The sequence below is a fragment of the Peromyscus eremicus genome, chromosome 5 (genome assembly GCF_949786415.1).
Source record: "Peromyscus eremicus chromosome 5, PerEre_H2_v1, whole genome shotgun sequence".
NCBI lineage: Eukaryota > Metazoa > Chordata > Mammalia > Rodentia > Cricetidae > Peromyscus > Peromyscus eremicus.
Genome location: NC_081420.1, coordinates 81,749,051 through 81,773,885, shown reverse-complemented (window position 1 = coordinate 81,773,885; position 24,835 = coordinate 81,749,051). Strand labels below are relative to the sequence as shown.

General features: G+C 44.5%; 1 protein-coding gene and 1 pseudogene across 1 annotated transcript in view; both read left to right on the top strand.

Moving 5' to 3' along the window:
• Positions 1-3,433: 3,433 nt before the first annotated feature.
• LOC131910592 (60 kDa heat shock protein, mitochondrial-like) lies at positions 3,434-5,143 on the top strand (annotated as a pseudogene).
• Positions 5,144-23,425: 18,282 nt separating this feature from the next.
• Slc35f3 (solute carrier family 35 member F3) overlaps positions 23,426-24,835 on the top strand; it is a 256,259-nt gene continuing 254,849 nt past the window's right edge. Inside the window, exons 1-2 of the mRNA XM_059263796.1 lie at positions 23,426-23,478; positions 23,802-24,031. Coding sequence (XP_059119779.1) covers positions 23,426-23,478; positions 23,802-24,031 — 283 coding nt within the window. The remainder of the gene's footprint in view (positions 23,479-23,801; positions 24,032-24,835) is intronic.

Genomic DNA, 24,835 nt, shown 5'->3' with positions numbered 1-24,835 from the left:
TCTTCATTCATGGATGAACTTTTATTTAATGCTAAAGCCTACAGGACACCACAGGTCTAGGTGAAGAACTCCAAAGCCAAAGCATTCTCTGAAGTGACTTGCAGGAAAGATGGGCTGAGGTGGGGCTCTTTCCCCGGGGTTAGAGTGTAGGATACAATTTGAGATAGAGTTGTTCGTTCACTTTAACTCAGCAAATATTTATTAGGGACTTATCTTGGGCCAAGAGGGACAGGGGATAGAGATGACAGAGCAGTGAACATGAGAGACAAAAATCTTGCGGTTGGGAACTCTATATTTCAGTGGTAAACAAAGTATGCAAAACTTACAGCAGATTACAGGTCGTGACAGCTGGGGACAAGGGACCAGAGAAGAGAATAGAAGGCTTGGGTGGTGAGGTTTGAATCGGATGCTTAGAAAACACATTGCTGAAGGGGAGGAGACATCACCGATCAAAGACCTGGAGGGGTGAGGGGCATCCAGGTGTCTGGTGGAGGGGGCAGCTGGGAATGTAGCTCAGCTGATAAAGATGCTTGCTGCAAGTGCGTAAAGCCATGGGTTGGTCCCCAGTAACACATAAACAGGCATGGTGGTGCATGCCTGTAATCCCAGCACTTAGATGGTAGAGTCAGGAGGATCAGAAGTTCAAAGGTCATCTCCAGCTGCATAGCGGTGTTGAGAGTAACTTGGGTTACAGAGAAGACCCTGTATTAAAAAAAAAAAAAAAAAAAGCTCCAAGAAACTCACGGTTTCCAAGGGAAACTTGGAGATCCAGGTGGAGACAGGTAAGCAAACTCAACATAAAGAACACAGGCAAGGAGATCCCAAGGGACAAATTTGTTAAACTCCTCTGAGGTCTTTCACACTTATCCTCCCTGTGATGGGAACTATAAGAGAATTCTAGTGGGAGACCCAATTTCTAACTTGGGATGTAATAGTATTACCAAGAATGTTGTTAGGGAGGAAGGGGAAGAAGAAAAGCCTGAGGGTCAGAGGCTGTTGTTTGGGTTGTAGTAGAAGTAGGACAGTGGAGCTAATATCATATGCTAATGATCTTATGGGATGTGAGAAAGAGGGGATTTAAAGATGACTTCTCAAAACTTAATCAAATCCATGGGAGGATGAAGCCCCTGTGAACTGAGAGGAAAGATGATTTGCTGAGGAGATTCTATGGTAGAAAAGGACTATTGGACTTTGTTGATGGCAGTGATGATGATGATGATGATGATGATGATGATGCAGCTAATGAGGAGGATGAAGATGATGGTGTGGTGAAGATGATGGTCATGCTGCTGCTAAGACGATTATGAAAATGATGAAGATGATGGTGAAGAAGATTAATACATTGGTGCTGATGATGAAGATGATAATATTGGTGACGCTGATGGTGGTGATGATTTGGCCATGCCCAGCTGAGATGCCCATTGGGGAAACTTAGGCTCAGGGTGCATATGTTGGAATGTCACATCAGTGAGGAATGTGACTCCCTCTGCACCATCTCCTTTCAGAGCTTCTGTTTTCTCAGATGCCACCTTACCCTGCTCCAGCCACCCTCAAGCAACTCGAGAGTTGTCAAGCCCATGCTCTTGACACCATTTAATTCGGAATGTTGAGTGTTCTTCATTCCTCCACATCTAGGATGATCATTTACTCAAGACCTTTCAAGTAGGAGAACACACAGATTTGGGTTAGAATTTTTAAATTTTTTCCAGTAGTGGCAACAGCAGATAAGAGTTCTTTTGTGTTCTGAGAAGCAGAGAAGAAGGGTCATAACAGAGCAATATGACAACATCCAACTGTGGACTTTTGTTGATGAGAACATTGATTTTAAAGCTTAGGCATTAACTTTCACTTCACACTAAATTGTCAAGAGTTGAGAGTTGACACACATGGTGTGTCTCGTAAACTACGGCACAAATGTGAAAAGTCATAACTAATTAGAGACCAGCCACCTTTGCTGACAATCTCAGGGATAAATAGACAGGGTTTCACTGAAGTAAAACTTTGGTCAATACCTTTTGACTTTTTATACTTCTTCTCTAGCTTCAAGTGGAAGATTCCAGTAGGTACAATACTTTGTGTTTTTAATTGGGGAAAACATACTGCTTCATGTGAGGGTACAAATGAGTAACTGCTCATCAGAACAAGGAATTCACATCAAATTTGCATAAAGTTAAGTGAATTTGCCAAGTAGACAGCTGGCATATTAAAAGAAGTGTATCAGTGAAAATGTCAAATGAATGTTTTCGATTGGTATGAAAAGGTTGGAAGACATTTGGAAAGATGCTATGATGAACTGTTACAGCTTGAAGTAGCCATGTGTCTGCCTCATTAGATGTAATGTGTCAAAATCTTGATTGTTTCAAGTATCCTATGAATCTTTACAAAGTAATAGAGGTAGGTATGGAAGCAACCCACTAGAAAGGTAGATGTTAATGGCTTGAGGAATGTTTAAGGATGCTGTGGTGGGAAGCCAACACTGTCACAGGGATGCGAAACTTGTTCCCTAAACTCAGTTCCCCTCCAGAAGTATGGAAGGACTTGAGTTTCACTTTTTCAGCTTTTTTGGTTTCATTTCTGTGCTTTGATAGATACCGCAAGAAAAAGTAACTGAAACAAGGAAGTCTTCATTTTAACTTATGATTCCAGGTTTTAGTCCAATAATTTGGGGAGGTCAAGGCAGGAACTCAAGCAGCTAGTCACAACACACCCAGAATTAAGAGCAAAGAGATATGAATGCAGCCATGCTGTTTACTTGTTCACCCAGCTCTCTTTCTTCACTCTTAAACAGTTCAGAGCCTAGGGAATGGTACTGCCCATAACAGGCTGCAGCAATTAATAATTAAGCCACACATACACACTATGACATGCTCACAGAACAACCTGATCTAGAAAATTCTTCAGTTGAGACTTTCTTCCCAGGTGATTCTAAGTTGTGGCAGCTTGACATTTAAAACTAACCACTCATAGCCATCTGTAAAACAAAGATCAGCATTAGGTGATCACATGAATCTCAAATATTCCTGGATGCCTTGGGAGTGACATTTGTCAAGACTGTGTTTTTTCATGTGGATGACCATGAGGAAATATGGAGAGAGAGAGAGAGAGAGAGAGAGAGAGAGAGAGAGAGAGAGAGAGAGAGAGAGAGAGAGAATATGAGAGTTTGGATTGTTAATGTCATATATCAATCTGTCAAATTTATCAGGGCCATGGAGAGCCCAGTTATTTTGGTTATTTGGTATTCTAATGAGTTTTTTTTAGATGAAAATGATATTTTAGTTGGGAGACTGCATTAAATAGATTGGATCCCATGGTAGGAGTAGGTCTCATTTAAAACAGTAAGTACCTGAATAGAACAAGAGACCTGCCAGTAAGATTAAAATCTGTCCCCCACTCACCTCCGACAGCCTGCCTTGCCCCAAGCACTCCCACAGAAATGCTTCAACTACTCACAGTTCTTCCCCAGATGAGACCAGTGTCCCGTGCAGGGGCTCCACATCTCATTTGGGCCCATGCTAATGATGTAAAATTTGGTTGTGGATGCTAGAGCCTTAATGCTTAAATGTGCAGAACTTTTAGCCAATGCTAGAACTGTTACAATGGGGACATAGAGAAGAGCTGGTTATTGAACAGAATTGGGGAAGTCCCAAAGTAACAAAAGATGGAGTCACTGTTGCAAAGTCAATTGATTCAAAGGATAAATACAAAAATATGAGGGCTAAATTTGTCCAAGTTTTTGTCAATAACACAAATGAAAAGGCTGAGGATGGCACTACCACTGCTACTGTTCTGGCACATTCTATTGCCTAGGAAGATTTTGTGAAGATCAGCAAAGGTGCTAATACAGTAGAAATCCAGAGAAGTGTGATGTTGGCTGAATGCTGTAACTGTTGAACTTAAAAAACAATCTAAACTTGTGACAACCCCTGAAGAAACAGCTCAGGTTGCTACGATTTCTGCAAATGGAGACAAAGACATTAAAACATCATTTCTAATGCAATGAAAAGGGTTGGAAGAAAGGGTATCACCACAGTGAAGGATGGGAAACCTCTGAATGGTGGATTAGAAATTATTGAAGGCATGACTTTTGGCAGATAATTTATTTCCCATGTTTAATTAACACATCAAAAGGTCAAAACTGTGAGTCCCAAGATGCCTATGTTCTGTAAAGTGAAAAGAAAATTTCTAGTGGTCAGTCCATTGAATCTACTCTTGAAATTGTCAGTGTTCATTGGAAGCCCTTGGTCATAGTCACTGAAGCTGTTGACGCAGAAGCTCTAAGCACACTGGTTTTGAACAGGCTAAAAGTTGGTCTTTGGGTTATAGCAGTCAAAGCTCCAAGGTTTGGGGACAATAGGAAGAATCAGCTTAAAGATATGGCTATTGCCACTGGTAGTGCAGTATTTGGAGAAGAGGGGTTGAATCTAAATCTTTAAGATGTTCAAGCTCATGACTTAGAAAAGTCAGAGAGGTCATTGTCACCAAAGATGACACCATGCTTTTGAAAGGAAAAGGTGACAAAGCTCAAACTGAAAAACATATTCAAGAAACCACTGTGCAGTTAGACATTACAACCAGTGAATATGAAAAGGAAAAAGCTGAATGAGTGACCAGCAGAAACCAGGCGGATTAGCTGTGCTTGGAGGCACAAGTAATGTTGAAGTGAATGAGAAAAGAGACAGAGTTAAGGATGTTCTCAGTGATACCAGAGCAGCTGCTGAAGAAGGCATTCTTCTAGGACAATTCACCGAGCTCTGCTTCAGCAAATCCCAGCCTTGGAGTCATTAAAGCCTGCTAATGAAGATTAGAAAATAGGTACATAAATTATTAAAAGATCACTCAAAATTCCTGCAATGACTATTGCTAAGAATGCAGGTGTTGAAGGATCTTTGATAGCTGAGAAAATTCTCCAGAGTTCCTTGGAAGTTGGTTATGATGCTGTGCTTGGAGACTTTGTGAACATGGCAGAAGGGGAAATTACTGACCAACAAAGGTCATAAGAACTGCTTTGCTGGATGCTGCTGGGGTGGTCCCCTTGCTAACCACAACAGAAGCTGTAGTGACAGAAATTCCTAAGGAAGAGAAGGACCCTGGAATGGGTGCAATGGGTGGAACAGAAGAAGGTATGGGAGGTGCCATGTTCTGACTCCTAGAATAGTTCTTGGTTCTGATCAGTGAACTGTGAGAGGAAGCTCAGGGCAGGTTCCACATCGATAACTTCACAGAAGTCACCTGAAGAAAATGACTGAAGAGGAGACTGGCCGATCACTATAACCACCAGTTACTCATTCCCATTGACAATATATAAGAGTCATTGTCCATGCCCACACCTAATTTATTTTGTACTTTTTAATAATGACGTTTGTACATTCCCGATACTGGGTGCAAGAGCCACACACCAGTATCCTGCTTTCAACTTAAATAACTGAGGCATTTCCACCCTTCTGTTTCAGTCAGGAATGCAGAGCTGTGTCACCAGGTGAGAAGTTCAAACGCAGCCTTTCCGTAGAGAGTGAAAGTGAGTGTGTACAAAGTAGAGAAGTATCCAATTGTGTGACAACCTTTACAATACAATTTTGTTTAAAGTTAAAAAACAAAACAAACAAACAAAAAGAAAAATAAGATTCAAGTCTGAACCTCACAGGCTCACACTCAACCTGCAGCACTGGCCCTGCTGATTTTAGATCTCCACTCTCATTTATATGTAATACACATGTGCATGCAATCAAACACACACACACACACACACACACACACACACACACGTCACTTTAATGTTGCTGTGACAAAACACTGTGACCAAGCAACTTAGAGAAGGAGGATCTATTTGGGGTTTATGGTTCCAGAGGGTTACGGTTCCAGGATTCCATCGCCATGATTGCAGGGAAGCGTGGCAGCAAGCAGGCACAGCAACCCCTGAGAGCTCACATCTTGAACAGCAAGCAGGGAACACAGAGAGCAAACTTGAAGTGATACAACCCTTTCAGCTCTCAAAGCACACTTCCTCCAGCAATGCCACACCTCCCAAGCCTCCCCAAACAGAACCACCAACTAAGCATTAAACGCCAAAGACTACAGGGACATTCATTGTTCAAACAGACACGTACAATGTTAACCATATTTTTGTCATTGTTCCAAAACACTTAACCAATCAACTCTGCAACACAAATCTTAAAAGGTCTTATTAATAAAAACAAACCTGGAGCCAGGTATTGGGGTGAATGCTGAAAGATCAGAGAGACAGAACAGGCCACAGCTAACCACACCTCGTCAATGCCTCAGCTGATCTCGTTTCCTCAGACTGGAAGCCTCTGTGTCCTCATCTGAATGGATCTCAGCTGAACTGCTGCTCAAAAGCCTAAAAGCTTAACCAGGCTAGTTTCTGGTCCTCACACCTTATGTACCTTTCTGCTTCCTGCCATCACTTCCTGAGATTAAAGGCGTGTGTCACCATGCCTGGCTGTTTCCAGTGTGACTTTGAACTTACAGAGATCCGGATGAATCTCTGCCTTCGGACTGCTAGGATTAAAGGTGTGTGTGCCACCATTTTCTGGCCTCTATGTCTAGTGGCTGTTCTGTTCTCTGTCCCCAGGTAAGTTTATTAGGGTGCACCATATATCGGGGAACACTATATCACCACACAACTCATAGGATGGAAGCTTAGTTTGACATGTGTTTTTTCCATGTCTACTTGGCTCTGTTGTGATGGACCTGTAGTGAGGCAGCACCATGGTGATGGGAGCAAGTGAAAAGGAAGCCACTCACTTCATAGTGGTCAGGAAGCAGAGAGATAGGAATAAACCAAAGCAAGATGCACCTTCAAAGGCACAGCTCAATGACTGTGCTCCCATGACTCGCCTCCTATAAATCCATCCGGCAATGAACTTGTTAGTGAATGAATCCACAGACAAAACTGTCATCCTCATGACCTCCCTACTCACTGAGCCTTTGGGACAATTTTTATTGAAATTGCAACACATATAGGTGTTATGCACATGTGTATTCATGTGTGTATATATGTATACAGATACACATATACACTGAATATACATGTATGCACATATCCATCTCCACATCCAGGCATACATCATAGTGTAAAGATAGATCATATTCATATGTATATATATGTTTCCTATTACTGCATGTATATTTGTATGTAAGTATCTATATTTCTACACATATAAAACTAGTAATTGATATATAGAAAACTAATAATATATGTTTTTAGGGCTAGTAGTATATATACACAGAATTAACTGTGTGTGAGTGTGTGTGTGTGTGTGTGTGTGTGTGTGTCCTACTTACTTACTGCTGTTGTGATATAACACTGATAGAAACTAACTCTGGAATTGAACGTGTTTCCTTAGTACCTAGATTTTAAATCCCAATCATAGCTCATCACTGAGGAAGTCGGGGAGGGAACTCTAGCAGCAGCAGAAGCAGGAACCATGGAAGGCAGCTATTGACTGGTTACCTTCAAGCTTACATTCCGCTACCTTTCTTACATAGCTCAGGCCTATCTGCCTAGGAATGATATTGATCACAGTGGGCTGGCTCCACCTACATTAATTATCAATCAAGAAAATGTCCCCATAGACATGCCACAGGCTAATCTGATAGAGGTGATTCCTCAGTTGAGATTCTCTCTTCCTAGGTGACCTAAGTTGGTAAATACTAACAAAATGACTATGCATATGATACCTTTGGATGTTTTTGTCAGCTAACAAATCCTGTACAATGGAATCATCTAGCTACTTCCATTGTTGCTGAACAATGTGTAGGGAGAAGAGGATGAATTTCCAGGTCAGGTGCCGCATGAAGGACTTGAAATCTTTGATGCCTATCCTGAAAGTTCCCCTCAAGTCACAGAGCTGAGGTTGTTAAAAAAAAAAATAAGCCCAGAATCTCATCCTGTGAAGGCCTGACTTACAATAAATGTCCGATTCTCAGCAGCCTTTCCTGGAAAAGATGGCCATGGTACAAAGATGGAGATTTTGTGTAGGCTCAGCAACATAAACTACACCCCCCAAAGCCAATCAGGCTTTAGCTATAACCCACTGTGGGGGCACTGGGGACCTACACTGAGCTCCCCATAGGTATCATTCTCCCATGGTGATCAAATGGCTACTTGCTGGCAAGTTGGGTGTACTTGAGCACATTTGTCATTGGAAGAACAATGTTTCATTCTTAATGTGGTAGACACTCACCTTGGAGACAAGCTTTGTGCTCCTGCATGCACTTAAGTCTTCCAAGGCCATCATCTGTGGACTTACGGAATTCTTGGCCACCATCATGCCATTCCAGCCAGTACTACTTCTGGCTGAGAATCATTTGAGCAAATGAATGCCATGTGGGCTGTCCCTTGTGGACTTTCCAACATGCACATGCTCTCCTGTATCCAAAAGTAACTGGCTTGATGACACAGTGAAGCACAAGTGAAGGTTCACTCTCAGCTATGTACTAGTGGAACAGGGCTCTCCAGGGTGCTATATGCTATGTATCTGCATCCACTGTGGGTATAATTTCTCCCCTAGCCAGGATTGATGGATCTAGGAATCCAAGAATGGAAACGTAAGTATCTCCACTCACCATTCTCTTTAATGACTCACAAGCAAAATACATGCTTGCTATACCCATAGCCATGTTCTCCACTGGCTCTGAGTTTCCCAGGGTGGAAGTTCCCATCAGAAGATCGTCGAGGTGGTGATGGCAGTGAACTAGAAGATGAAACTCCACCCATCTCCTTTGGAATCCTCATTTCTCTGAATCAACATGCAAAGGAGGGAAATTGAGGCCCTGTGCTGTGTCAGAATTGAGCCTGACTGCAAAAGGTAAATTGGATGGTTATTAAAGAATATTTCAGAGTAAGGAAAGCCCCCCCCCCCCCCCCCGGTTCTCAGTGCTAGCATTCTCTCTGTGATTAAGGTCACAGGCAATCTACAACAATTCAACTCAGGCAGGCCTATCACAGTCTAGACACTTGAGAGACCAAGGCCAAGGTTGTGTTCTGGGTGGAGATCCACTACCAGCTGAGGCTCCTGCTGAAGGCAAAGAAAACTTTTTTTTTTTTTTTTTTTTTTGGTTTTTCAAGACAGGGTTTCTCTGTGTAGCTTTGCGCCTTTCCTGGAACTCGCTTGGTAGCCCAGGCTGGCCACAGAGATCCGCCTGCCTCTGCCTCCCGAGTGCTGGGATTAAAGGCATGCGCCACCACCGCCCGGCTCAAAGAAAACTTTTAATGCATAGAAGACGAAAGTGGTTGTGACCACCAGCTTCAGCCTTGAGCCTGGCCGCAGAGACAGACTGTAATTCCCATGGGTGTTTTCCATTGCTTCGTTACAGATATTTGAGTATCTATGATATCAAGTGTCTTGAGCTTTCCCCCTTTCTTATTTGCAGCAGTCTCTGCCAACACCATGGCCATCAGAGTGTCCATCTGCAACAGGCAAGAAGGAAGTTCAGTTCAACAGGACTCAGTTAGCCGGTGTTAGTTCAAACTTCAGGAGTCTGACCTTGACTTTAATTTAGGCATTTTTAAGCACATCACAATTATGTGAAAAATTTTCTGATAATAATTAACTCAGTCCTGTGTGCACAATAAAGCTTAAGACATGACAACATCGAAATTCTTCATAAAGTACATGTAACATCTTTCATAAAGATGAGTTCTAGAGCCGGGTGGTGGTGGTGGCGCATGCCTTTAATCTCAGCACTTGAGAGGCAGAGCCAGGCAGATCTCTGTGAGTTTGAGGACAGCTTGGTCTGCAGAGCGAGATCCAGGACAGGCACCAAAAACTACGCAGAGAAACCCTGTCTTGAAAAACAAAAACAAAAACAAACAAACAAAAAGATAGGTTCTATAGATTGACCAAGAAAAACAAGCTCATGATAAAGGTCATGGGGAGAATCTCTTGGCCACACAGAAAGCACAAATGTCACCAGGCTATTAACCACCTCCGCTCCCAGCCTTCTGGGGAGAAAACAGGCTATATATCTCTCCCTTTGAAGAGCCAACTCTGCATGTTTAAAATTCCTGGTTTCCCTAGTGCATATCTGTGAGCACAAGGACCTCTGTGCCTCCTGTACTGATTCCCTTGTCACATAGCAAGATGAATTGACTTCCTATCATGGTATTTGCCCTAGTTAGCTTTAACTGTCAGCCTAGAGTCACTGAGAAAGGAGTTTTGATGAAGAATTACCTAGATCAGATTGGTCTGGGGGTATATCTATGATGGAGTGCCTTCATGGTTAATTGATTCAGGAAGTCCCAGCCCACTGTGGACAGCACCATTCCCTAGGCAAGTGGGTCTGGTTTATAAAAGAAACCTAGCTAAGCATGAGCCTGAGAAAGCCAGCAAGTAGAATTCCTCCATGTTTTCCTCTTGAGTTCCTGCCTTGACCCCCCCTCAATGATGGACCATGACTTGACAGTATGAACCAAGTAAGTCCTTTCCTCCCCTAAGCTGCTTTTGCTCAGAGTACTTTATCACAACAACAGGATGAAAGGAGAACTGTCTCTAAGTGTTCTCTAACTATTTAAATTACAGGCTATCAAGGAGATGAACATCGATCAGGGACTGTCTTCTCTTGAAGGAAAGGGTCAGTGCCTTTCCAATGGTACACAAGACAGATGTTTCCAGCTGAGTGGAGTCATGACTGTGCTATTGTCTATTTGTAAGTCAAGTGTGGTTAAAAGAGACGCATATGAACTTCAAATTCATAAGAAGTGTACTCTCAACTCTTACTTTATTTGTCAACTTTGAGAATGTTTTGAATGAGTTTGAGATGTGGGTGAGGCTTGAGGTTTGTGTAATCAGAAGAAGGTGTAAGTAGGGCTTACAAAGGGCTGACCTGCAGACAATTCTCCAGCGTGCTGGCCTTTGACTCCAAACAGAGCATTGGCTTTGCAGATTACAGTTTGCCAACATCTGTAATAGCATAGTGCCTCATAAACAGATCTCTTGTGTTTACATATGTGTGTGTGTGTGTGTGTGTGTGAGAGAGAGAGAGAGAGAGAGAGAGAGAGAGAGAGAGAGAGAGAGAGAGAGAGAGAGAGAGAGAGAGAGGAGGGTCAGAGGAGGGAGAGAGGGATGGAGGGAGGGAGGGAGGGAGGGAGGGAGGGAGGGAGGGAGGGAGGGAGGGAAGGAGGGAAAGAGTGTGTGTGTTTGTGTGCCTGTGTGTGTATGTCTGTGTGTGAGGGGGGGAGTGAGAGGGAGAGAGGGGGAGAGGAGGAGAGTATGTGTAAGTGTGTGTGTGTGTGTGTGTGTGGTATGAATTGCTTCTGTTTCTCTGGAGAACCCTGATATTAGTGTTTTCCAGGAAACTATTTTAAACTTTATCTTATTATCTTGATTATGATCTGAAAATCAAAGATAAAATTATCTGCTGGAAAACACAATCTTGACTGCCCTGTTCATGGAAGCATCTGGTAATTGTCAAAGAATCAAATATGATGTGTCTGACAGGATGAATTGTTCATATAGGCTGTGTCTCCCACTGTCAAACAGTCTGTATTTGGTAAAAGCTAGAGATTCTGTGCAAAGAAAAGGACTGTCATTGCCCATTGATTTCTCCTGTCTCCTAACAATTATCCAAGAAAGGTCTATCTGGGAGAGAGGAAAGAAACAGAAGAAAACCCAAATTGATTTTACTTCAGCTTAATCAACCACATTTTACCTGGGGTTTGCACCAAATGACTGTTGGCTGTCTTCCAAACTCAAAGCCACCTTCCATGAATAAAGATCGTCAGTACAGACAATACTGAAAAATAATGTGTTACAGAGTCTAAAAGCCATTTAAAAAGCAGAGTTCTAGAAGTCTTTGGAGGAACAGCAGTAGGATTCAGATGCTGAAATAAGTTCTAGCTAGGCTGACACTGAAGAGAACAGAATTTATTTATGTATATATAATACATATGTATACACACATTCAGGTATATACTCATAGTGTGTATGTGTGTAACACATATATACACTATATGTATGTATATACTACATATATATATATACACTACATATATATATAGTGTATATATAGTGTGTATAATCATGGTTGATCATCATTTCAACTTGATTAGATTAAGAAATGCGGAAATGCCTAGGGCATTTGAAGCACAACTTAGTGTGTGTGAGGACATACCAGAGTGGATTAACTATTGAGGAAGATCCGGTCTGAACAGGAATGGCACCATCCCAGGATCTGAGGCTGGAAGAAAATGAAGAGGGGGAAGGAGGAACTAGCTGGGCACTGACTCCCCCTTTCCCGACTTCTTGGTCACCGCAGACATGAATAAGCAGCTTCATGCTCCAACCACCTTTCTTTCCCTTCATAACGGACTGTGCCCACATACTATGAGCCCAAATAAATGTTCCTTCTTTATGGTTTTTCAGTATTTGGGCACAGCAATGAGAGAAATTAGCAACACATATACATGTAGACCCGAGTACCACACACGTGCATTTGCCAGGACACACATATGCACATTTATATATGTGAGCTGTATCACATATACCTTCACTGCTATGGCCCTGTGTATCCTTGTGTAGGCCAGAGACTGCAGAGTGAAGCAAGCACTGTCATAAAGGTGCCAGTATAACATTCATCCTGGCAGGTGCCAAGCAACAGGATCCCAGTGTCTTCTGAAGCTTGATCCCAGCACCTTGGGATGGGACACTGAGTCTTTTATTATTATTATTATTATTATTATTATTATTATTATTATTCTCTCATCCATTACATCCTGACCACAGCCTCCCCTCTCTCCACTCCTCTCAATACTTCCCCACATCCCCACTCCCCCAGATCCTTGCCTGTTCTGTTTCCCTTAAAAAAAAAAAAAAAAAAAAGAGCAGATCTCCCAGAGATATCAACTGAACACAGTGCAACAAGTTACAATAAGACTAGACACAAATCCTCATATCAAGGCTGAATGAGGTACCCCAGTAGGAGGAAAAGGGTCCCACGAGCAGGTAAAAGAGTCAGAGACACCATCCACTCCATTAGGAGTCCCACAAGAACACCCAGCTACACAACTGTAACCTGTATGCAGAGAACCTAGCTCAGCCACACAGAGTCCATGATTTCCCTTCAGTCTCTGTGAGCCCCTATGAATCCCACTTAGTTGATTCTGTGGGCTGTGTTCTTACGGGGGACACTGATTCTTGCTGTGAGAGTATGAGTGACTGTTAAATAATAAGGAAGTGCTCACGTGCCCCCTAGGCTGTACTTGCTTCTCCTTCTACCAGCAGCCAGGGACTTCTAGACCAACCCCCTGAAGAGAGACAGAGAGTTTTGTTGCAGGGAATTGAGTCAGGCGTGGGAACAGGAATAGGTAAGGCCTAGATGTGCAGTTCACCTCTGCTCACCCAGCACTTGAGAGTCTAAACTTAAGACAATCGCCCCAAACCTCCTCAGAGTCTCTGTAATTATTATGTTGGTGATGATATGTGATAGAGTAGATGGGGACTGAGTGAGTGGGTGGAGATGGACTGGCGGGGTGCTCTCCCCCCTTCCTCTCTCTCCGTGTGTGTGTGTGTGTGTGTGTGTGTGTGTGTGTGTGTGTGTGTAAGAGGAAGAGCCTCCTCTCCATGTCTGCAGAATACATACCAGCTGCACCAGCTTGCTTGGCTTTCTAGCAGTTAATGAGCTAGGGGAAAGATGGCATCTAGCACTCATCTGTCCCTACAGTAACAGCATGTATCTGGTGAATGCTGAAAACATCCCCCAAAGACTCTTATGTATCCAGACGCTTTGAAGACAAGTAGAAAACAAACACAGGATTCAAATGACCTTATGGATTCATAGAAAGAGAACTGGAGTTGACCTTGGAGATTGGCTTAAGAGGATGGAGAAGGGGTTGAAGTTGATGGACAATTACTGAGTCAGTCACTACCAGCATCTCCAGTCTTCCTATTGCTATGTGAAGAATGGAGGGTATGATGATGTAATACCTGGTGTCTGTGGTGGTATTGTGTTCCCCAAAATAAAAGAAGACTAGAAACATTTGGCTGGTTAAGCATTTGCCTGGTTAAGCTTTTAGGTTTTGAGCAGCACGGTTCAGCTGAGAGCCATTCAGATATGAGGACACAGAGGCTTCTAGTCTGAGGAAACAAGATCAGCTGAGAAGTTGGCCAGGTGAGTTTAGCTGTGGCTTGTTCTGCTTCTCTGACCTTCCAGCATTCACCCCAATAACTGGCCACAGGTTTGATTTTATTAATAAGACTTTTTAAGATTCCTGCTACAGCTGTCAACAGCATTGGCCACAGAGGTCAACAGGTCACATAGAGTGTCTCATCTTGGCTTACTACCAAGGACCTCAGGCAACAGATGACCCTATTCATAGTTAGTCTCTTTTCTCTCCAGAAAGTAAGTCCATAGGTGAGGTGCTGTGTGTCATCCATGTTTGATTAATAATTAGTGTCATGTCTGAGCAGAGTTGATGCTTGGGAAATTTCTGAATCTAACTGGAATAAAAATAGATTTGCAGTGAGGGTCAAGGCGTGGTAGCCAGCTTTCTGTTGCTGTGGGAAAAAATACCCAAGGTCATCAATTCATAAGAGACTACTTTTGCTCATAGTCTCAGGTATTAGTTCATGGTCGCTTGGTCTCACTGCTTTAGAGCTGTGGTAATTCTGTGCATCAAAGCTGGGAGTGTGTGTCAGCAAAGCTGCTCATCTTGGGGCAGCCAGAAAGGAGGGAGAGAAAGAGAACGTGATGGTGGTGAGGGAGAAGAGGGGCAGGAAGACAAACTCCCTTCAATGACACTCCTTTAGGACCTCCCTCCCTCCCTCCCTCCCTCCCTCCCTTTCTTCCTTCCCTCCTTCCACTGTGTCTCCTAAAGAGTACACCCTCCAACAGTACTGTCGATTGACAACCAAGCCTTTGACATACCTGGGAAAACATAAAATCTAAATGGTGGGCTGCAGAGATGGATCAGCCAGGAAAGCACTTGTCATGCAAACCATGAGGACATGAGTTTGAGCCTCCAGCACAAACATAAAAAGCTAAGTGTAGCAGCACATCTTAACCCTAGGGTTGGGAGGCAGAGGAAGGACCCCTGGGGTTTGCAGGCTAGTAAGTCCAGCTTAACCCAGGTCCAGTGAGAAACCTGTCTCATAAAATAGGGTGGAACAGGGTTGAGGAAAACACTTGATGTTGGCCTGTGGCCTCGGTGTGCTCTCCACTCCTTGTGTTCATATGCACACAGACATACATAAAAATAATATCCCAAACAGTCTGGAGAGATGGCTCAGCAGTTAAGAACGGCTCCTGATCTTAGAGGACCTGAGTTCGGTTCCCAGCACTCATGAGAGGAGATGCAGAACCGCCATTAACTCCAGCTTCAGGGAATCTGGTATCCTCTTCTGAAGGCACTGCAGCTCATGTGTACATATGTGCCCCCATCCCTCACACAAAAACACATAATTAAAAAATAAAATAAAATCCTGAAAAAATCCAAACCATGGCTGTGGTAATCTAGCAGGCTTGTGAGGCTTACATCGATGCTCAAAGTCATGCCTGTGTGTTTGTGCACTCACACACAGCTCCAGTGGCAAGATGTTTCTGTCCTTAGCAGCAGCATTTCAGAAAAGTTAAAAGAAAGGTTATGACCTACCGAATGCACATACTCAATCACCAACTTCCCCTGCAGCCAGAAGGTCCTGAAGAACACAGAGCCTGAGCAGGCGGGACCTGGAAGTACTCCAGTCGCAAACCCCAAATGACCTAAGAGAGTGAAATGGCTCAGACAGGCCATGATGGAGGAGGTTGTTGCTCCCCAGAGCCTGACAGATAAAAAAAAAAAAAAAGCAGCAGGCATAAATCACCAGCAGGCCCAAGGCTGAAGGCTGGGGTGAGGTGCTCGGCTTTCCCTTCGGGGCCGTGGACCAGCTCAGCTTCCACTTCGGCTGATTCTCCACTGCACTCTGCACTCTGTAACATCCTCCCTCAATGAATCAGTGAGAGAATGATTGGGAAAAAAAGAAACAAAGGTGAAAGAACGTTCAGAAGGAAAGGGATTTGCCTGCCTTAAGGGATACACCCAGAGCTGAAGTTTTGAATCATCCATCAACGCAAAGGCTTTTGGGAGGCCATAACTCCCAGACCTTCTTGGCTATTTAAACAGTTTTCTCAGAGAGTTTACTGGAGAGGCTGTTCAGCAAACAAGGCAATAGGACTGACTGACTATGCAAATCCATGTGGAAAATTTGAATTTAATTGTTAGCAATTGTAAATGGGCTGCCTGGGCACGCCGAAGGTGAAGTAGGGTACAAAAACAGCCTGCACTTGCTGACGGGTTTTGTTTTTTGTAATAGGTTTCTGTGCCTCCAGCTGTCTGCTTATAGGGAAAATTGACATTGATTGACAAGAGTCAACAATTTTGATATATTCCGGGTGGCAGGAGGAGACCTCCTGGGATGGGCAGTTGGAAGCAGAGATTTTGCAAGCTGGACGCAGTGCACACTTGGGTAGTAGATATTATTGGCAATGGGAGAAGGTTGTGTATGTGTGGGGGTGGGGAGTGTGCACACACTTGTGTAAGGGGGTGCTCTCATCTCTGGTCTGTGGAAGCAAGAGGAGCATGTCAGGTGTCCTGCCCTATCACTTTACACCTTGTTCTCTTGAGAGAGGGTCTCTCCTGGAATCTAGAACTAAGCTGGCAGCCAGTGGGCCCAGGAATCTTCCTGTCTCTGCCCACCCGCCCACCCCCACCGTGCTGGGGTGGCAGGTCTGTGAGTGACCACACATGGCTGTTCATATGGATGCTGGGGATTTGAACTTGCTTCTTCATGGTAACGCGGCAACTCCTCTCATCTATTGAACCATCTCTGCAGCCCCGAATTTTTATTTTTAAATTAGGACCGTGGCTTTTATTTGTATTTTATTGGCAGCACAAGAAGGAATTGCTGACCCTCTGAATCCTTCCAGAACTGTGAACTTCATTTATACAGCTGCATTTTTCTTTTAAGACCTTTTATTGGTGTATACTCATATAAATAAAGTTGAGTTGTGTAAAGGCAATTTCTTTCAAGTGTATTGTATACTGTGACCATGCTCACTGTCCTCCCTGCTGGAATCAGTTGGCCTCACTTTTAAGGGGACCCAGATATGCAATCTTTATGCCTAGGTTAGGACATACAAGAAAGATGTGATAACTTTTGACAAATAGGTCTGTGACATCCTTGCTACTGAGTGAAGAAATTCTCATTTTTATCACCAGAATATGCTGGCCTCTTCCTTGAAGCAAAAAGCTTCAAGGCCAGACTCTCCCAGGGGCTTGTCAGTTTTCAGTGTTCTGATCTCTCAAATTCAGAAGTGACCGCCTAAAGCCATCTTTGACAAAAGGACAGGTCATCTAGTTCCGTACACACACTCAAACTATAACAGTGCAGCAAGGACCAGATCACAGCCGCAGATTGGCCAGTAATAGGCAGACGTTGCTGGTCCCCAGCAATGCTGAAACCCTGTGGATCTGGCTTTGGAAGAGTTCCCTATTCTTTAGCCAAGTCCTAACTCAACTCTGCAGGGAGAAATTCTTGTCCAGGGCTCCCCAAGGCCCTAGGCTCTGTCCTTTGTAAGGTCAACCTTTTCCACTGCACTCCTTGGCTATGATGGAGTCAGTGTTGATGTGGAGGCTCTCCCTAAGGCCTATAAAACTTCTCCAGCTGTTTCCTGCTCTCAAGCCAGCTCCAGCGGTGTCTGGCAGTCGAAAGTTTTCTTAGTTAGGCTCTTTTCAATATATGTTTCTCTTGGAACTTTACTTGCTGGCTTCCAAGTTAATGCTTATGTGCATTAACTGTGCAACAAAATCTTGCATAGATGTGACTTCAGGTCTGCCTCTGTTGTTTGTTTCCTTGTCCATAAATTCCCTCTCTCCATTAAGTAACTCCTGTGCAGCTGGTGGAGCTAGAGGCTCATGACCATAGAAAGCTGACTGCCCATTTGCAGGGCCTTTGCCATCCTATCCCTTGTTTTTTTGTTTTTTTGTTTTTTGATTTTTTTGTTTTTGTTTTTGTTTTTGTTTTTTGATTTAGAAGCTATCCCACAAGATTTAGGCTGCATCTATTTCTTGGTTTTTGTTTTTGTTTTTGTTTGTTTGTTTGTTTTGGTCTTTTCTTGCTTTTAGCCTCTCTTTGAGTTTACTCTGTTCTTTTTTTGTTTTTGTTTTTGTTTTTTGAGACGGGGTTTCTCTGTGTAGCTTTGTGCCTTTCCTGGATCTCACTCTGTAGCCCAGGCTGGCCTCAAACTCACAAAGATCCGCCTGACTCTGCCTCCCAAGTGCTGGGATTAAAGGCGTGTGCCACCATCGCCCGGCTTATTCTGTTCTTATAATGTGATAAAGGCACATGGTAAAGTGTTGTTTTTCCTTCTCTTTCTTTCTCTATTTTTTTGTGGGTATGTGTGTATGTATATGTGTGTATGTGTGTGTATATGTGTGTATGTATGTGTGTGCATGTGTGTATATGTGTGTATATGTATGTGTATGTATGTGTGTGTGTGTATGTGTGTGTAGGTTCACACACGTGTAGACCAGACAACTTCTTCAAGTATTCTTCCTAATGTGCTCCATTTTCTTTTTGAGTCAGGCTCTGGAATCTGTCTGTCTCCACCTCCTGCTGGGCTTACAATCGTGAGCCACCGTGCCTAGCTTTTTTTTTTTTCTTTTGTACTGAGATCTGTGCATTGAACTTGAGGAGATGTTTTAGTGACTGGGTTGTTGCCCCAGCCCACACGTGCCACTGTTGTTACTGTAGTCGTGGTCTGATCACAGCTGAGGATACCAATTGCAACTAGTCTAATCAAATATTTGCATGGTCTCAATAAATACTTCTTCCCTAATGAAAATTGTACTGTGTCAGAAACTTACGGCATTCCCCGTGATGTTGATAAATCCACCAACAGAACGCCCTTGTGCTTGAGTGCCACATGGATTAGAAAAGAAATGAAAGACAGAGTCCCCAAAGAAGGCTCCTACTCATTGGAAGAAGTAAACAAAACACATGATGTGTGAGTGTCCATCCATCCACCTCTCTATCATCCAGCTACATAACCAGGTAAGTATGTATGTATTAATTTGTCAGTCATCATCCCATCCACACATCCATTTTAATGTGCAAAATGTCCTTAAGCATGTCAAAGACGCATATCACCACAACTATGTCTTTGTGCCAAAACTGGGACACACTATCTAACATTGAAGTCGTACTTTTTGAGAATAGAAAAAGGCATTTGAAGTCACGACTGACTCAGAAAACAGGGCTGAAAAATGAGGTTTGGAGGAAGGCTGGAGTAAGAATCTCCAAAGAGATAAACTGTGAGGAAGTCAGAAGTCTGTCCCTGCCAACCTTTGAAGGTGAATCAGTGTTAGCCTAGAAATGGGAACTGATAGGAACAGAAAGTCTAAATAAATTCTGTAAATTATGTCCCTTCCGTTTCTAGCACATTTTATTGTTCAAGTAGTTTCATTCTCCATTTTTCCCTTTGCTCATTTATTTAAGAAACATTTTTACGAGCAGTGCCTATACAGACATTATGATAGATAGGAGGGTCATGAAGAAGGCAGAGGAATCTTAGCCTCATAGAATTTTTAGCTGAGTGGAGGAGACAAACGTTAATCAAATAACCCTGTAAATGAACTTGTCATAAAGCCCCGACAAGGGTTATAAAGGCCACAGTAGAGTATTAAAAATTGTGTCGGAAGGAACTAGTCTACTCCATCAGGGCCAGAGAAAGCTTCCTGGAGGGAGGGACTCGGAGTAAATGTGAGGTGGGTGAGGGCATCACAAGGTCTTCGAGGTCAGCTGTGCACCTGCCTTCCAGGCAGAGACGGCATGACGTCATGCATTCTGGTCTGGAGGCCCGGAGTCCACCGGCTCTGAGAGGCAGGGAGGATGGAGGGATGGAGATCACTACAGGATGAAAGGCTGGGGCAGGTGGGTGAGGTAAAGCTAAGGATTTAAAGAAAGCAACACCTGAAAGTTTTCCACAGAAGAGGGTCCTTTTGGCCTTTGAGAGGATTACTCTGGATAAGGAGGTAGGAAGAAACCAGCAAGGATTCTGGGAAGGGAGGATGTTGACTCTGTTTACAAAGCCCTTTAGTAAGGCTGCCCTGCCTATGCCTCTTCCTACTGGAACGCTGTACCTTCTGTCCTTGCTCCTTTTCCAGATGCTGTGATAACGTACTCTGACGATGGTACTTAAGAGGAGATGGTTTATTTTAGCTCACAGATCATCAGGAAGCAGAGAGCAATGAAGGAATGCTGCCTGGCTCCTTTTCTCCACCTTTGCTGCTCAGGGTCCCAGCTAGCGAATGTCACCAACGTCACCACTCTCGGTGGGCAGATCTTCCCATCTTAACACAATCCAGACAACCCCCACAGGCCTGTCTCGGGTCCCTTGTCCCAGGTGACTGGATTTTGTGACATTAACAATGAATACCCGTCATGATTTCCAAACAGGTTCCTGGGCAAGGCACACTTTCCAACCACTGCATCTTTCTTCTCTAATATCCCTCCATACTGCTCCTCCCCCTCCTCCCCATTCTCTTCCTTCCCCTCCTCCCTCCTCCTCCTCCTCCTCCTTGGCTTCCTCCCCTGCTCCTTTTTCTCTGCATCTTCTCCCTATTCTTCTACTTCCTTTTGCATCTACAGGCAAATCTCTAGCTTTCAACATTAGTTTGGTTTCTCACCTAAGAAAGCATCTCTGACATCCCTTTGATCCTGGTCTCCTCCCTCCCAGGTGAGGGTGATGACTTCCAGAGACTCTACATGCAAGGATCAAGGCCCACACCGGCCAGTCTTCACTTACTTGTTTGTTTATTGTGCTGCAGGCTCAATGGGGGGAGAAAACACTTGTGGTGTTGGTGTTTCTAGCCTCTTTCCCAGACCCTGGTACATGCCCTGCCCTCAGTAGATGTTTACTTAGTTCAATTTTAAAGTCAACATGGATATTCTAAATATTCTAAATATTTCAGGGGCATCTGGACATTTTCAGAAAAACAAGTTATTCTCATATTGAAAAAAAAGTGTATCTCAATAAAGTAATATTAAAAGTTTATGAGTTTTATTTACTGGTATGAAGAATAAGCTACAGAGTATTGGAGTCATGGTTTCAATGGCCAATAGCACTTGCTGCTCTTGTAGAGAGCCTGAGTTTTATACCCACTGCCCACATGGCAACTGGGAAATGTCTGTAACTCCAACCCCAAAAGATCTGAGGTCTTCTCCTGGCCTCCATGGGTACTGCATGCATGTGGTGCATTTATATACAAAGTAGGCAAAGACACATAAATAAAAATAAATCTTGTTTTTAAAAGGCTGTAGAAATATATATGCAGTTTTTAAAAAGCTGTAGAAATATATATGCATTGATTAGCCTGGCTCACAACACTGTGCCTATTAAGTGTATTCCTTGAGGTCTTATTATGAATAGAAAATGTTAAACTCCTGACCTCCTTCAGGTAATGAATATAATTGCTTCTGACACCGGATGCTCCTGGACTGCCTGGCTGTCACTGTCCTCGTCCCAACCCTGAAATCATTAAATGATGAATGAAGTGCTGAGGAACCCAGATGGGGCCACCACCTGGTCATTTCCATCACTGACCCAGAAACCCAAGGGAAGGCCGATTCTTGAGAAAAGAATATGCATGCATTGAAGTTCAGAGACACCTTGGTCAATGTGTTTGTTCACTTTGAGTTTTGTTTCTCTTATTTGAATTTTGTAATTTGCCTCATGTAGATATTGTACATATTAGATCCATCTCTAAATTTGCATTTTTAGGATTCCTGTGAAAAGTACTGATTTTTTTCCCCTTCAAATTCCAATTGTACATTGCAAGGACATAGGAAAATGGCTAAGTTTTGTACATTAACTTTGACTCTTTCAGCCTTTTAAAAAGCCAGTTGTATTAGTTACTCCATGTGTTACTATGGTAAAATAGTAGAGAAAAACAACTTTAGAAAGAAGGGTTTATTGGAATCACAGTTTAAAAATACACTCGGTCCACTATGGTGGCAGGAGCATGGGGTGACTGGTCACATGGCATCCATCGTCAGGAAGCAGAGAGAGATGCACACGGGTGCTCAGTTCACTTTCTACTTTTGATTCATCCCAGGGCCCACCGAGCACATGGAGTAATGCAGCCCACATCTAGAAACTCCCACACAGACCTCCCCAAAGGTTTGCTCCCATGGTAATTCTAACCCACATCAAGTGACAATCAAGTCTATCACAGTTATTAACTCCAGACGTTTCTGTGGTTGATCCTATGGGACTTTCTACATCAGCAGTGCTGCCATCTGCAAAGACAATTTTCATTTTTCTTTTACTTCATTCTAAATGGCATCCATTATATTCCCCCTTTTTTTTGGAGTAATTTAATTGGCTAAGACTCCCAGTAAGATGTTGTGGAGGCACAGCAAGGATAGCCCTTGGTCACCTCTCATCTTAGCAGAAAAGTTGTAGTTCCTTACCTGCAAGCAGGTAAAGTCTTGGTTAATTCTTTTTATCAAAGTTGAAGAAGTGAGTTCCCTTCTATTCCCAGTTCACTGAGGAACAATATATCTTTTCTTAAAGCAACACATAAAGTAGTGTCTGCACTTTGAGCTCTTGGGGGAAATAGATCTTACATTCAAAAAACGATTGGAGTAGAGTCTAGCTATAATTCAAAGCAATCTTTTGGGGCTCAATAAAGCTATAGTCTTCTCTATATATCTGTGTATTTTCTAAATTCGTGCTCAGTGAAGAACGGCAGTGTGCAGGGCGATTTGGTGGTCTGGAATAGCTTGGGAACAAGGCACTCATTGGAAACTAACTAGGACCAGAGGCTCTGCAGACTCCTTGGGCTTGTGAGCTGAGGACACTGCCTGACCTAGCAGCAATCACCTCCTCGTCTATTTGGCCATTTAGTGTGCACTGTGAAACGCCAGGTTAGTTTGCTTTTTGCTTACTGAGTAGCGCTGCTCTTTGAGGTGGTGTGTGTTGGAGTGGGTGTGGGGAAAAACCGAGACTCACGTGTCAAAACCAGAAAGCCAGAACCGTGACAAGTCCTGCGCCCTAAGGTTGCAGAACTCCAGCCCGAAGCCCGGCACACACCAGGTGGCAGGGATCGGGACGCGCGCCCCCGCCTGGTCCACGCGCGCCGGGGCTGCCACAACCTCACTCGCCGGTGGCTCCGGAGCGCACTGCCGGGCACTCCGGAGCTCGGGCGTCCGCGATCGCGCGTGCTAGGGCGCCGGCGGCGACAGGCGGGGGGCGCGGCGCTGCTCTGCCACCGGGTCCGGGCAGCCAGCGCCGGGGACCCACCTAGAGTGGCCCGGCTGAGCCGCGGCGACCCACGGGCTTCCGGACCCTCGCAGCGGCTGTGGGGAGCTCGGGCCGCGGCTCCTCCGGCTCCAATCTGGGCGCCTGGGGCCACTCGCTGCCGCCGCCCATGGGTATCCGAGAGTTTCCCGGCGGCGCTCCCAGGGCCAAGAGCATCGCTGTGTGAGTAGCGCCCGCCGCAGGAGCGGGAGGGCGGCGGGCAGGTGGTCCTAAGCATCTGCTCAGCCCTACTGCTACGCTCGGGGAGGGAGGAAGGGACGGTCGTGTGGGGCTGAGCCGGGGAAGTTTCAGCATCCTCTCCTGGCTACTCGCCCCTGCTCTCCTAGCCCGAGGCGCCCAGGGGAGGGCGCGGGACCCGACGCCGAGGTCCCGGGGAGCAGGGCATATGGCAAGCACATGAGGGGAGCAACCATGGGTCCTCACTGGTCCTCACTGACGTCTCCTCTTCTCTGCCCTTGACTCATCCCGCCTTCCCGCGACCTCAGTGGCATGAGGAGGTCACCGGACGTCAGCCCGCGGAGACTGTCCGACATCAGCCCTCAGCTCCGGCAGCTTAAGTACTTGGTGGTGGACGAGGCAATCAAGGAGGATCTGAAATGGTCGCGCTCCGTGGAGGACCTCACTAGCGGACCAGTGGGACTCACGTCCATCGAGGAGCGGATCCTGCGCATCACAGGCTACTATGGCTACCAGCCTTGGGCGACCAGCTACAAAAGTAAGACCCCCACGTAATTTCCCTGCTCACTGGTGGTCTCCCTGCCAGAGACACAGCAGCCAGGGAAGCGCTAAGGGAAGGACCCTTGCACCCTCCCTCCTGCACTAGGATTGGCAACTTCAATAAAGGGGCCTGGAGGCAGCTCTCCTGCCCTGAAGGCACTGGGGGGCTTTCTGTTACATTTTCTCTGCTTTCTGCTTCCCAAACACATCTTTACCGTCTTCCCACACACGTGTCCACTTCAAGTGATTCTGAGGGCACGCCTGTTGTGGCTGTCCATGAGAAATGCTTCTGAGAATCAGAGTCCTTGTCTGAGTGGGTTTCAGATTGGATCCTGGTGCCATTTGCTCAGGAGAACTCAGGCTTTGACGGCCTGGATTTTAACTATGTCTCTCAGACACAAATGATGAAGATTCATTGGACCTGGCTGTGTTTCTTTGCTTTAGGGCTGTATGGGTTCTAAGTGCGAAGATTTTATTTGGATCCTTCTAGATACTTAAGTGTCTAAGTGCTTGGGGCCAGGTGAGGTAACTCAAACTTTACCCTGGGCTTCAGCTGCTGACCTTGGCTGCTGTGATGAACCATGGGGGTAGGACTTATTTGGTGGCATTTATTCTGTTTTCTTTGAAAGAGAGAGAGAGAGAGAGAGAGAGAGAGAGAGAGAGAGAGAGAGAGAGAGAGAGAGAGAGACCTGCTTGAAGCAAGCTCAGGATATTGTTTGAGATATTATCAAGATCTTGTATCATACCTCTGTAGTTAGACACAGCAAAGAGATTGCAACTTGCCCCCTCAGTGGGTTTAAGA